This window comes from Callorhinus ursinus, unplaced genomic scaffold (genome assembly GCF_003265705.2).
Source record: "Callorhinus ursinus isolate GAN/ISIS: 27379988/994484 unplaced genomic scaffold, GSC_fseal_2.0 scaffold5, whole genome shotgun sequence".
In the NCBI taxonomy this organism is placed as follows: Eukaryota; Metazoa; Chordata; class Mammalia; order Carnivora; family Otariidae; genus Callorhinus; species Callorhinus ursinus.
In genome coordinates, this window is record NW_027397067.1 from 65,786,216 (window position 1) to 65,801,247 (window position 15,032).

General features: G+C 48.7%; 1 protein-coding gene across 1 annotated transcript in view; it reads right to left on the bottom strand.

The window, feature by feature from the left end:
• Window positions 1–902: 902 nt before the first annotated feature.
• Window positions 903–15,032, bottom strand: part of DERL1 (derlin 1) — a 47,742-nt gene continuing 33,612 nt past the window's right edge. Inside the window, exon 8 of the mRNA XM_025871060.2 lies at window positions 903–5,139. Coding sequence (XP_025726845.1) covers window positions 5,085–5,139 — 55 coding nt within the window. The 3' untranslated portion in view covers window positions 903–5,084. The remainder of the gene's footprint in view (window positions 5,140–15,032) is intronic.

Sequence of the window (15,032 nt, forward strand, 5' to 3'; positions counted from 1 at the left end):
GATTTTTTTTTTTTTTTAAGATTTTATTTATTCACTTGAGACACAGAGATACAGAGAGGGGGAGAGAGAGCATGAGCAGGGAGAGAGGCAGAGGGAGAGGGAGAAGCAGGCTCCCCGCTGAGCCAGGAGCCCGATGTGGGGCTCGATGTGGGGCTCGATGTGGGGCTCGATCCCAGGACCCTGGGATCATGACCCGAGCCAAAGGCAGACGCTTAACCATCTGAGCCACCCAGGGGCCCCAGCCTTGGTGATCTTGAGACTAAGTTTCTGAAAGCTTCACTGAGCCCCCGAACCAATGCCACAGATGAAAGTTTCCAAACTTATTTTTTTAATTGGATTGTAATCGACGTACAATAGCCTATCAGTTTCGGGTGTACAAGATGATGATTTGATATTTTTTTATGTTACAAAATGATCCCCATGCCAGGTGTGGTTGCATCCGTCACCATACAAAGTTATTACAATGTTATTGATTATATTCTCTATGCTGTACAATACATCCCCTTGACTCATGTATTTTATAACTGTACGTTTATACTTCTTTAGTCCCCTTTACCTATTTCACCTGTCTCCCCACCTCCTCCCCTCTGGCAATCACCAGTTCTCTGTATCAGTGAGTCTGTTTCTATTTTGCTTTATTTGTTTTGTTTTTTAGATTCCACATATAAGTGAAATCATATAGTATTTGTCTTTCTCTGTCTGACTTATTTCACTTAGCACAATACTCTCTAGCTCCATCCATGTTTTCACAAACGGCAAGATTTCATTCTTTCTTATGGCTCAGTAATATTCCATTATATATACACCGTATCTTTACCAATTCATCTATCCATGGACACTTGGGCTGCTTCCATATCTTGGCTATCATAAATAATGCTACAATGAACACAGGAGTACAAATATCTTTTCAAATTAGTGTTTTTATTTTCTCTGGATAAATACCCAAAAGTGGAATTGCTGGATCGTAGAGTAGTTCTATTTTTAATTTTTTTTATAAAACTCCGTACTGTTTTCTATAGTAGCCGTACCAATTTACATTCCCACCAACAGTGGACGAAGGTTCCCTTTCCAAACATCTTGATATGTGAGAAAAGTAAATCTCTATTTGTTTAACCCACCACTCATTGGATTTGTCTGATACTTGCAAGCAAATACACTCACAACTGACACGAAATGTCTGTGCCATACTTATGCTAGGTAGATGTGAACCCCTTCACTCACACATGTATTTATTTATCCCTGTGCTAACTGCCAGGTGAGAGAAAAAGTAGGCATAGTCTGTTTCCCCTTCAAGGAAACTTGATCTGTATTTTGAAGGATCAGGAGGAGTTTGCCAGACAGATAAATGAGAGGAAGACACAAGCAGCAGAAATGAAGGAGTGTAGACAACGGCAGCGTGTTAAGTACTAGGAATCCAGCTAGCCGTCTGCGATGTGTAACAAAAGAAGAAACCATCAGTGTTGAACAACCAATTTAACTCAAACGCCGTCGTGAAAAAACAGAAGCAACTATCTACTTGGAAAGAACCTGAAAAACAGCCAAAGATTATGTTATTTGCTTGTATGATGGGAAATCAAAAAGTGGTCTGGGATTTCCCAAAACAAATAAAATATTATATAAAACAGATGTAAAGTGAAACAAAATATGTTCGAAGCCTTTTACCTCAGACTTGCTTCCCATAGCCGAATTGGGGTCACAAGACTCGGGAGCAGGTCCGTACTTCCAAACTTACCCGCTAATTCCTTCCACAAGCTCCTTCTGTGACCACACGGGTCCGCCTGCTGAGCGCTGAACACTCTGTGTGCGTGCAGTTTCCCCTCTTAGAACCCCCCACCCCATTTCTTACCTAACCCCCTCTTCTTCCAGGCCTCGCTGAAGTCCCAGCAGACCGAATAACGGTAAATCTTGGGTGACAGGAAGCTGGGTTTAAGGAAGACACCTCTCGCTGGCCCTCAGGGAGCCCTGCTGTTTTGAACTCCTGCAGCACTCACTTCAACAGGCTCTGTCTCGTTCTGACCACGCACGGGTTTGCTGTTCAACCTCCTCTTTGTGTGCCGCTCCTCTAGTCAGGAAGTGTGCTGCGCATCGGTGGTTTGTGCCTCCCGGCATCCCTTGCCCACCCCTTTCCACAACACTCACATCCCTTCCCACTGAGGAGGGCTGCTATGCACCTGCTCTCCCCCTGGGCCAACTGCAGGCTGTAGGTGTGGCACCAGGCGACGGCAGGACCCTCTGGCCATGGGAGTCATGTGACTCAAGCCCAGCCAATCATGGCACTCATCTCTGACCTCAGTGAGTGGTCCAAGGGGTACGCACATGACTCAGGCCGGACCAATCAACATCTTTCTTGAGGTTTATAAAAATTCAAGGGTGGGGGGAGGGGGCAGTGGGAAGAAAGAAATCTGAGATCCTTTGGGTTTTCAGATCCAGCTAATTCTAAATGTAGATTCACCCATCTTTCCCAGTTACGTGAGCCAATAAATCCCCCTTTTGCTTAAGTTAGTTGGAGTTGTGTTACCGTCATTCGGAAATGAGTTTTGACTAAAACAGATACTCTTACCCCACTGCCCAGCGTATGTCTGCACAAGCGGTAACTGGAAATGCAGGGGCAGGTTAGATTGTATTTTAAAATGTATTGGCTATGGTTCCATTTTTGTGAAATCTCCCAAATAGGCAAATCTATAGAGACAAAGTGGTGGGAGTAGGAATGTAAACAAAGGATTGGGAATGAAGCTAGAGAGTAGCATGCTAAGTGAAATAAGTCAGAGAAAGATGGATACTATATGATTTCATTCTTATGTGGAATTTAAGGAACAAAACATATGAGCAAAGGAAAAAACAGAGAGAGAGAATCCAAGAAACAGACTCTTAACTCTAGAGAACAAAATGATGGTCACCAGAGGGGGGATGGGTGAAACAGGTGATGGGGATTAAGGAGGGCACTTGTCATGATGAGCAGCAGGTGTTGTACGGAAGTGATGGATCACTATCTTGTACACTTGAAACTAATATAACACTGTATGTTAACTATACTGAAATTAAAATTTTTAAAAAGCCTCTTTCGAGTAAATAAGTGTAAAAAATAAAAATAAATAATTATCTATCTATCTATCTATCTATCTATCTATCTATCTATATCCTTAGTATGATCATAGAAACCAGAAACCAGCTGGGTGGCTCAGTCGGTTGAGCGTTGGACTCTTGGTTTGGGCTCAGGTCATGATCTCAGGGTCCCGAGATGGAGCCCTGAGTCAGGCTCCACACTCAGCAGGGAGTCTGCTTGAGATTCTCTCTCTCTTTCCCTCCCTCTCTGCCCCTCCCCCCCACTCTCTCTCTCTCTCTCAAAATAAATAAATCTATTTTTAAAATCTTAAAAAAAGAGAGAAAAAAGAAACCAGAAACCAAACAGATAAAGTTAAACTATAAGTTTACAGGAATTTAAGGAACACACACATGTGTTTTGCCACATAACCTGCCCCTATGTTTTCTGTCTTGGTGAATGGCAGCAGCAGCATCCAATTGCCCGAGTCAGAAATCTGGGGGGACAATTTTCACCTGTCATTCCTCCTTGAGTGTTAACCAAACACCACGTTCTCTCACTTCTCTCCCCCAAATACCTCTCCAGTGACCCATCCACCCCAGTCACATGACTGTTCATGGCAAGGCCACCCCAGCATTCAGGAGCCCTGAATCCTGGCCCCTGCTTTACCACAAATGGAGGTCTGACCCCGAGAAGGTCACTGTCTCTCTTTAAGCATCAGTTTCCTTATTTGAAAAATGAGGGGGGTTAGACCAGATGACCATCACCCAACTGTTCATTCCAATTCTCAGATTCCATGATGATAGGAGCCTGGGCCGATACTCCTCTTAAAAGTCTCCAGATTCCAGCTCCCAAACCCTTAGCTTCAGCTGAACGCTCTGGGGAGATTTTTCAGGATGGCAGGAAACTCAAGAAACTTGAGGACAAGAGCTCGACAGCTTTGGAGCAGAGATCGTCAGCACGCTCCCCCAGAAGAACTTTGAAGAAGCATATGTGCCCATAAACAGTGTTTCATTAAAAAGCAGCAAATGGGGGCACCTGGGGGGCTCATCGTTAAGCATCTGCCTTCGGCTCAGGTCAGGATCCCGGAATCCTGGGATCGAGCCCCGCGTCGGGCTCCCTGCTCCGCGGGAAGCCTGCTTCTCCCTCTCCCTCTCCCACTCCCCTGCTTGTGTTCCCTCTCTCGCTGTCTCTCTCTCTCTCTCTCTGTCAAATAAATAAATAAATCTTAAAAAAAAAAAAAAAAGCTGCCATTTGCTGTTCAGTGAAAACTGAAAAGCAGTCTATGCAGGAATATTTCTCCAAATCCAGAACCCATCACTCTGCATCTCTCTGCCAGCCAAGCAACATTCACAATGGCTTTGTTAGAGAAACAGGGAGCCTTTGTTTGGGGTCATCCAACCGGCTGCTCTGGGAAGGCAACCGCCCTCATCTACGCCGGGGCACCTGGATGCAGTCCCCTAAGCACCGTCTGCCCCGCAGAGGTGAATAAATCTCAGGCACCAGCCACCCAGGGAGGGTGAGGACTGAGTTGACCTTAGCAGGATGAATGCCTCTTTAAGGGATTGTTAAATTCCTGTGTGTTCCAGAAGTTTTTTCCGTGGTGTTTCTGACTCCTTTGTGTGGCAGGTCATGAGCATATTGTGTAAGAATGGCTAGGACCCCAGGAAAGAAGGACTTCCAGGGCACATGAAAATTGCGTCATTTTCCCCACCCAGAGGAGTAAAGTTTAGACTCCAGAAAGACTGCTTCAAGATTGGATTGAGGAATGTGGCCAAGGCCACAGAAACTAACAAGTGCCAGAGCCAGGATTTGAACCCAGGGTTCTCTGAGGCCAAAGCCCATGCTTTTAAAAACAATGCTTTAGCGCCTCTTCAACTGGTTGTCTTGGCTCACGACCCATTCCAGCTGTGGAAAGAGCACATGGGCTGAGAGGTGGGGACTATGCCTCAAGAATTATAGACCCTGAGGATTCTTCCACTGGCTCCCAGACCGGGGGAGTGGACAGTACGCCTTCTGAGCAGTCTGGCGTTCGTGTTTGTGGTCATGGCAGGTTGATTGGGAATGAAGGCAGGGGTTGAGGAGAGCCTTTCAAGGAGCTGTGAAGAGAAATGAAAACAGACTTGAAACAACTGGGTATCGAATGCTGTTAACGATCAAACCCTGTTTACTCGTAAGAAGACTAAGGGACTAAGGGAATTTGAAATCTTCATCATGACCTATAAAACAGCTCTATTTAATTACTTATTCCAGCTACCTCCTAAACCAGTTTTTCTTCCTTTTCCTTCTCATCATTTGATAGAAGTTGCAAAGAACTGTGGAACACCCAGGATCTATCTCCAGTGGGGCTCTCACACACTGTTTTATACTTATCCGTCTGTGTGACTCTTCCTCCTTCATTAGGCTGGGAGATCCCCAAGGCAAGGATCTTACCTTATTCATCTTTACATCCCCAATGCCTAACACATCATAAGGCTCTTGATCAATATTGTGGGAGGGAAGGAAGGGAGAGAGGGAGGGAGGGAAGGAAGGAATTGAATTGAATAAGATAAAGAAAATAAGGATCTAGGGCATACATTTAAGGCTTTTCTTCTATAACAACCGGTTATGACAGATACATGGTCTTGATTGGATCCTGGTTTGAACAAACTCTAAGAGGTATTTAGAGGCACATGGGGAAATGTGAATATGGATGGTATTAGATGATACTAGGAAATTATTGTTGTTGTTTGTTTGTTTGTTTGTAAAGATTTTATTTATTTATTTGACAGAGAGACACAGCGAGAGCAGGAACACAAGCAGGGGGAGTGGGAGAGGGAGAAGCAGGCTTCCCGCGGAGCAGGGAGCCCGATGCGGGGCTCGATCCCAGGATCCTGGGATCATGACCTGAGCCGAAGGCAGACGCCTAACGACTGAGCCACCCAGGCGCCCCTAGGAAATTATTGTTCATTGTTAGGTATGCTAGAGGTGTTGCAGTCACATAAGAAAACGTCCTTATTGTTTAAAGATGCATAAGGAAGAGGTGAAATGGCATGAGTTATATATACTTCACTTGTAAATATCTAAAATCCTTCAGAAAACAAAGAATGGCAAATCAACAATTGTTAACTCTAGGTAATGAGTATACAGATGCTTATTATACCATTTTCTCCATTTTTCTGTACCTTTGAAATTTTATGATACAGAATTCCAATAGAAGAGTTTTCCCATATAACCACAGAGCAGGTTATCAAATTCAGGAAATTATCCTTGCTAAAATACTACTTTCTTATCTACAACTCATACTCTGCCAATTGGCTAATATTGCCCTTTATACCAATTTTTTGTTTCCAGAATCCAATCCTGAATCACATTTTGCAGTTACGTGTCATGCTTCTTTGCTCTCTTTCGATCTGAAACAGTTTCTCGGCCTTTGTCTTTCACATTGATGCGTGGTTTTGTTGCATTTGCGCAAGTGTGTCCATGACTTGATTCTCGAATCCTCCAGGATTCTGGCAGGAATGAGACCTAAGATGTTGTGGTCTCCACGTGTGACACATCGGGAGGTACCAGATGTCAGCCATTGATTCAACAACCATGTACAGAGCATGTACTAGGGGCTGAGCTCTGGAGCCCCCAAACTGAATCCAACCATGGCCTCACTCCTGAGGAAGACAGGAAGTAACTTCATCCCAACCCAGTGGGAGCTGCCACAGTGGTGAGCAAAGCACTCCCGGGCAGAGCGTGGGAAGAAGGGAGGAGGAGTTGCATTTTGGATGGGCCTTGAGGGCTGGCTAGGAGTTCCCCCATAGGACTGGGGAAATGGGCCCTGCCAGATGTGTTTGGAAGCAGTCCCCGGAGTCATTGGGCCTAAAGTTTAGAGACCATAGGATGGCCAGATTGGCTATAGAGATAGAGAGCAAAACAATAAAGATTATTTTCTATAAAAACGGCATCCCCCCCCGCCCATGTACACCGTTTTATAATCTGCTCCTCTCATTTCACAACTTGCTCTGGACATTTTTTCCACATCAACAAACGCAGCTTAGTTTTAGTGGATTTTTAAAGGAGCCATTTCCAATATCAGACTATGATTTATTTAACCAATCTCTTGCCGATGGACACACAGGTTGTTTCCAGTTGTTTTGCCACTTCAATCTTTATTCATTCTTCTCCCATTTCTCTGACTATCTCCTTGGGATAAATGAGGGGAGAGGCTTTTGGCTGCCAAGGTCAAGGCCAAATCTCAAGGACTCAGGATTCTCCCTGAGTCAGAGAGAGGGGCATTAGGCTGTCAGCTGTCTTTTTTTCATCCCTGCCTTATCCCTACAGCCGGAACAAAGCTCCTTAGAAGCCTGTTTCCCTGCCTGTGTGAGCTGACTGCGGGCCGATCATGAGAGTCGGTTTAAACTAACGACTCACACCAATTATTGCCAACATGGATGATTTAAGAGTCCATGCAGGCACACTGACATTTTCTAGACATAAAAGTTAGGACCTAGATAGACTCGTATCCTATACCAAGATGCCAGAAAGGAAAAAGAGGAAGAACAAAAGGGTTTAGAAGCCACTCTGCCTAGAGACAGGAAAGGAGATGGAAACTTCACGTGCTGAGCACAACAGGGGAGGAAGGACCCAGACTTTGAAGCCAGGTGATTCAAATCTTGTAGTTTGGGGCAAGTCACCACCTCTCCGAGCCTTGGTTCCCTTGGGTGTAAAACAGGAAGATAAAGCCTGCATAATGGAGTTTTGGGGCTGGTATAGCGCTGGGTGGTCCGAAGCCCAAGAGGGACCCACAGGTGGTTCGATGGAAGAGACTTCATTGCAGGGACCTCTCACATAGGTGTGGGCAGGGTTCAGGGGACAAGCAAGGCACCCAGAGCCTAGCAAGAGCGGGAAGCCATTACCCCCTCTGGGGCGGAAGGAACAGCAGAAGGAAGAGTTGTACCAGAACCCAGGGATTGCTAGCACCGTGGCTGGAGTCACAGATGTAGCTGTGGCTGGTGACATGACCAAAGAAAGAGAAAATGAAGAAGAAAGGCGGCATCCCCTCTCCTCCGGCCCTCCAGTCTCCTGCCATTGTCTACCGGGGCCAAGCCCAAGCAGAAGGCAGTGGCGAGGGACCCTGGAGGATGCAGACCCGCTCAGGTGTACATTTCTGTTTCAAATGTCATGGCATTCTAGGATGCTGACTGCGTTCAGCAGCATGCCCAGCAGAAAGCAGTAGTCCTGCAAGGGCGTGGTATAGCCAGGTCACCTGAGGAGGTACAGCCTGAGGAAGGCAAAAGTTCAAATGGACTCAAGTGGATTCTGGCCAGGAATCCAGGTAAACAAGCCATTGATTCAGAGACACCCAAATGCAAGGTGTTGGAATTCATCTAACCCAGCACCCCCAACTCTTGTTTTACGTGAGTAATTTGCCTAAGATCATCTTCTAGCTAGTTACACATCCAGGACCAAAACTGAAATATTATGACTCCAGAACCAGCTTTTTTTTTTTTTTAAACTATACACATGATTACTGCAGCCACGCATCAAAGTTGTCTTTGGTAGAACCATCAATGCACTTATTCCTAACGTCGCTGAGCCATAAAAGGTTAATTATCCCTGGTATACTGTGCCCAACAGAAGTTATGAGAAACCACAGTCATCTCATCTTTGATGGGCTCAAGCAAGCAGGAAGTACGCGCAGTCCTCAGAGCTCAAGGAATAATGAAGGACAAATCTTCCTCCAAATTCAAAAAATACATCCGCAGTGCCAACACCACTCATACAATATTCACTTTTGGAATGCTTACTTTGTGTCGAGTCCTTTAATGGCTAGGAAGACAAAACTGATACATGCTGGCCCTGCCCCAAATGGGCCCCACGGTCTGTGCCTCAGTTTGATCATAGGTCCCTCCAGGACCTTGACCAGTTCATCCTTGACCACCCAGGACCTAATTATATAGTCCGGCACATAGGAGGTGTCTGATTCACTCTTGTTAAACGAAATGAGCTCGGTCTGATGCAGGAGACAAACAAGTCAATAACATATACAGAGAGAATTGGAAAAAACAGAGCAAGAGGCGTCAATTCAAACCAGGGGCATGGTTGGCTTCCTAGAACAGGTGCCACCTGAACTGAGATCCGAGACACATAAGGGTAACCCACAAACAGGAGACGGTAGGAGGCGGGGTTTAGCAGAATCAATCTGATACAGGCTTAGATTTTTCTCTCTCCTCGTTTTCAATTCTACTTAATTGCTAATCTGCCTCTCCTTGCAGAGCTGACCGGTTTTTACTCTCAGATGAGAGAACAACCTTCAGTTGTCCCACAGAAACATCCCATGAGCCTGTTCTGGTCTCCTTACGAAAGTCACCTGTCTGGAAGGCAGGTGGAAAATCACAGCAGTTGCTCTCACCGGGCCTGACAAGTATGAAGAGAGAGGGCATCAGCATCTGACCAGGAGCAGGGCGAAAGGCGGGAGAGGGTGGAGAAGGTCCTAGCAGGAGGCGACGGCTTCCAGTCCTGACCTGTCCTGCTCGCTGGGGGGGCAGAGGGTCAGGGCCAGAGTCCCCAGGGTCGCCAGGGGCAGCTTCTCCTCTCAGCTCAGGTTAACACGGGACAAAGGCACAGAGAGCATTCACCCCAGAGCCTGACGTGCCTCGGATTTCAGAACAGGTGACACAGTCACTCCTGGTGCTGGGAGCTTGTAAATCAGCCTGCAGCTGGGCCCAGGGTCAGCTGTGTGTCTCCTGGGGCAGACAGTGTGCCCAGTGAGTCCAATCCCCTTGGCAAGACATGATTGGCCTCCCTCACCCTCCAGCCCTTTGCTCCCCACTCCCTCCCTTTGCCTACACTCACCTCCAGCTCCCCATTCCTCTTGCATCCAGACCTGAGCAAACACTGTCCCTCCACCTGACACTCTGACCCTAGCCCCGCTCCTTGATCTAGTTAAGGAGGATCCTGATCCTCGGTCAGGTCACAACTTGGAAATCCCTGCTTCTAGAAGTTTCCCACGATCCCACCCCCAGGTCCTGGGGAGCTTTAATCGACAGACTGCGTGCCCGTGTCTCCCACTAGGGCTCCTTCAGGGCAGAAACCAAGTTCTTTTCATCCCTGTAACCCCAGCACCCAGCACAGCACCAGGCCTGTGACTGACCCAGGCCAAGTGAACACATGAGTGTCTCTTCTCTTGTGGGAGCCACTGCGGGATAGATTCCAGCCAGCAGGATGAGAAAGCCAAGGTCACTCCTCAGGTGAAGGGGCCCTTTGGTTGGGGCAGGGGGGGAGTGTGGACAGTGCTCCCTCTGCACGAAAAACCACTCCCTTCTATTTGCAAAGGGTTTCCCCTGCACCAACCCTAACCCAACCCTAACCCTAACCCTAACCCTAACCCTAACCCTCCGGGGTAGGTATTAATCTCTCACTTCCAGAGGCCCAGAGAAGGTGGGTTGCCTGCCACTGCGAGGTGGCAGAGAGCGGGCCGCCCTGGGTCCGTCTGACGCTGATTCACCAGCAATGCTGGTTTCCATCACACACACTGGGCCTCTGGCGTGGCCCAGGGGAGCCTCCAGCCTGAGTTCCCGGTGAGGAGTCGCTGCTTGGGCCCTTCCTGCGACACGGTAAGTATTGCCTAATCCTCCTCCTTAGTGGGGTACTTGAGGCTCGAGTCTCCCCCCAGCCAGCCCTCACACACCCAGGTGTCTGAACCCCAGCCCATGACCTTTAGGTCCATGTCCCTCAGGAAAACGGGGGTGGGTGACCACAGAAAATTCATGACCCGTGGTGGGAGGGTTGAAGGCACAAAGGGAAGAGAGTGGTATCACCCAGAGTCCATGAGCCCAGACATCCCTGACCCTTCTTCCCGCCTCCCAGTCACACACAGGTGCCTTTCGTTTGCAAAAACTAACCGGGACCCAAGAGAGTCTGGACAACGTAGTTTCTCTGTGTTGGCAGGGCAGAAAAAAGATAAAAGGGCAGGTATCCCGCTGAGCACCGGCAGACAGCATCTGTACACCATTAGGGCCACTAGAACAAGGCAATGTCTCCGAAAGGCCCTTGTGAGGGCCCCGAGCACAGGGAACAGTGGCTGTGCTTTCTGACCTGCACCTGTTGGCAGTCTCCTCGCGTGTGAGGAGTTCCTGCCCCCGACCTCAAAATAGAAGCTAAGCTCTCACCCAGCCAGGCTCCCTTGCAGCTGGGAGTGGGGCTTGGGCTCCACAAATTTAACAGCAGGAGCTACTGGAACAGAAGCGAGTGATGTGAGGGAAGAAGGCCCTTGCAGCATCCATGTGAGGCCCGCTCGGTCGGTCGGTCGGTCGGTCGGAGAACGGGTGCTCACGTCGGAGCAGCATTCCCGCCGCAGGCAGACCCAATTCCTGGCGCAGCCGGGGCCACGGTGGTGGGACTGTTCCCTCTACTGCTCGGTGGGGGCACTTCCTCACCAGATCTAGTCATGCATGTCAGTGCCAGGGGGTCAGCCTTGAGCAGGAGTCCCCAGCCTTCCCAAGATTCTCTGATTTATCCAACAATCTTTTGACACAAACATGAAAATTAAAGTGTAATGTCCTTATAAAAAGTATACAAATGGGGCACCTGGGTGGCTCAGTTGGTTGAGCATCTGCCTTTGGCTCAGGTCATGATCCCAGGGTCCTGGGATCGAATCCTGCATCAGCCTCCCTGATCCGCGAGAAGCCTGCCTCTCCCTCTCCCACTCCCCCTGCTCGTGCTTGCATGCTCTCTCTCCCCCCTCTCTCTCTGAAATAAATAAATAAAATCTTAAAAAAAAAAGTTTAAAAAAGTATGCAAATGTTAAATATGTGGCTACGAATTTTTTATAAAGGGAACCATCCTCCATATCAATAAATAGGATATTACCAGTACCCCCAGTGCACCCCCAGGGGCCCTCCCAAAAACTGCCCCCTCTCTAAATGTAATCGCCACCCTGACTTCTAAGAGCAGAGCTCCGCGGTGCCTCTTCTTGAATTGTATATAAATGGGAGCACAAAGCAGATATTATTTTGCATCTGGCTTCTTTTGTGCAACATCGTTTCTGAGATTCCCTGATGTTGCTTTCTATGGCAGGGCTCTGCTTGTGTTCCTAGCTGTCTAGTATTCCGCCCGAGGAGCAAGCCACAATTCGCCCATTCTGTTGCTGATGGACACTGGGGTGCTTCTAGGTTAGGCTTATGATCAATGATGCTGCAGTCAGCATCCTCACACGTGGCGCTCCTGTACATTGTCGTGCTGGGCAGTCACATGAGGGGAGCAGAACTGAGGCCGGCTCAGATTTGGTAAGGGGTTAAAAAAGTGATTAAAAAAAATATATATTTCCCCCCAACGGCTGGTGCTAAGGGACACTACCACTGCTTCGCTGAAGTGTGACATGGCAGACAGAGAGGGTCACCACCTCTGGGCCTGAGTTTCTTTATCTGCAACCATAGCACCAACCCCATCAGCCGGTTGTGCGGGTCAAACTGAAGACTCATCTGGAGGAAAGGGGAAGAAGGGAGGCGAACGAATATCGCTGTGGACAGTCTTTGTACCAGATGCTTCCCAAACATTAGCTCCCTGAGGTGTCACCATAACCGTAGGGAGTGAGTCTCCCTCTTCTCTTTACACAGTTGAAGAAAGTAGAGCTCAGAGGTTTCTGGGAGGTCCTAAACGTGGCTCCAGGTCACCAGGCTGGTAGAGGGCAGCGTCAGCTTTGCCCACGGCTGCCAGACCCCCCCCCCCAATTCCGTGCTGAATATACACAGAAGGCGTCGATGCCTCTCCCCGGGAAGGGGACGCATCTGCTTCCTCGGCGCCCCGGGGGGACTCATTTGCAGCATGGGGACAGTAAAACCATCGGAGGGCAATTGTGAGGATGAAATCAGTTCATGGTTGGGTAGGAAAGGGAAATGAATGTTTCTGAGGAGAGCCAAATGATTTACACATACTACCCGAGTTAATTTTCACAACAGCCTTCCAACACAGGAGCCGATCCTTTCGTTCTAGCTAGGGCATTCGGGTGTGTCATGAGTTGTGACCTGGAAGTCCCAGCGGCAAGCCAGCCCCCACTGCCCTCAGCACTCCTGGAGATTCCAGTTCCTGCCCAGGGAAAGGTGTCCCGCCGGAATTAACCCCGCAAAGCGGACAATCTCCTGCCACTAAGGCGAAACCCATAACTCCTCCAATTGCCTTTGTTCCTCAGAACCTGAAGCCAGGCCCGCACCCCCCAACACACACACACACACACACACACACACACACACACACCCCACAGGCCCTGCACAGCAAGCTCCCCTCCCAACCCCCCACTGCTATCAAGAAAGCCATTGTCAAATGCACACACTCAAAATGCTAAAAGACTGCGTTTTTATTTTTCAAGGGCCCATTCCTAATCACAAGAGGCCACTTAGTCTGAGTGGGGCCCAGTAATGTTGATTAATGATTATGCATTTCTCAAGAGAGTGGGGAACGTTGGACTCTGTCTCCTGCCCTAGGGCCCGCCCGGGGCGAGCATTAATCAGGGCGACCACCAGGGGACCTAGAGCTGTGACCGGTGACCTTTGGGCAAGAGCGCTCCAAGGCCCCAGCACAGGGGTGACTCTTAGTGTCCGGGTGCCTTTGCAGCAGGCCCTGCTGCTCTGTGCCCGGCCTCACCCTGCTGCCCTCCCTTCCCTAAGGGGCTGGCGGGGGGGGGGGGGGTGTTGGGAAGTCACTTCCCCTCTTCAGTGCCCGGCTAACCCCTCCGATCACACGCCATGTGGTTGTGAATATTAATCAGACCCCAGGCGCTGCCAGGTATTTCATCTTAATGATGTTAAGGGTTGTCTTTAATTCCCTTTCTCTGTGTGACAGATACAGACATCATTAATGAGTGAGCGGTCCCAGCCCCAACCCCTAACAGGAAATTTTATCTCCGCGTCTTCAGCTCCGCCCCCGGCCCCTCCAACCGTCGCCCCCACTCCTCTCCACAGGTTCGCTTCCCGCTGGGCTTGCGCCCACATTTGAGGGATGCAGAATCCGGAAAAGGGGCTCAGAGCGACCACACTGGAGGCGAGGAAAGAGAAAGAGAGCAAAGGGGAAAAGTGGAGATTCAAAAATTTCCCTTTGGGGACTTTTCATGGAGATGAGGCGCCGGGGGCTCGTGCACACCCTCAGGTGTGAGGGACAAAATAGAGCAAAGCAGAATGAGGATTTTAAGAAGTGCTGGGGTAAGGCAGAAAATGGAAGGCTGGCGTCCTCACACACCATGCCACGGCGGAGTGTAGCACGGGACGATCACTTTGGAAAACCGCTAGTTTGTACTACTGCTGGATGTGCACGTACTCTGAGATGTGGCAATTCTCACTAAGAATTAGGTCGAAGAGGTACCTTACCCAACAGACAGATGTGTCCGTATGTCCCCCCAGAAGATGTGCCCGGGGAATGTTCCCAGCAGCACTGCTCCTTCTAGCCTGAAACTAGCCCGCTGCCCATCAGCAAAGCACCGAGGAGTAAATCATGGTGCATTCATACTGTGGAATGCTCTACAGCAACCAGAATGAAAGCAATACAACTATACACACCATGAACGACTCTCACAAGCATCACATTAAGTAAAAGCAGCCAGACACAAGAGAAGAGGTAGGGTATGGTTCCATTTACAGAATATTCTAAACCAGGCAAAAACTAACTTATGTGGTGACGAGGCAGGACGGTGGCTCACCTCGGGGGCTTGGTGACTGGCAGGGGGTCAAGAAGGCTTCCAGGGGCTTGAGAGGTCGTATTCTGACCCGGGCGCTAGTGACACGGGTGTGTTCGGTTTGTAAAAACTCATCAAGCTGTACACTTAGGATGTGTGAACTTTTCTAAATGTACGGTATAGAATTATATTCACTATTACTTGTTTATTTACCTATTTATTTATTTAGTAGGCTCCACGCCCAGTGCGGAGGTCAACGCAGGTCTTGAACTCACGACACTGAGATCAAGACCTGAGCTGAGATCAAGAGTCGGATGCTTAACCGACTGAGCCACCCAGGTGTCCCAACGATATTTA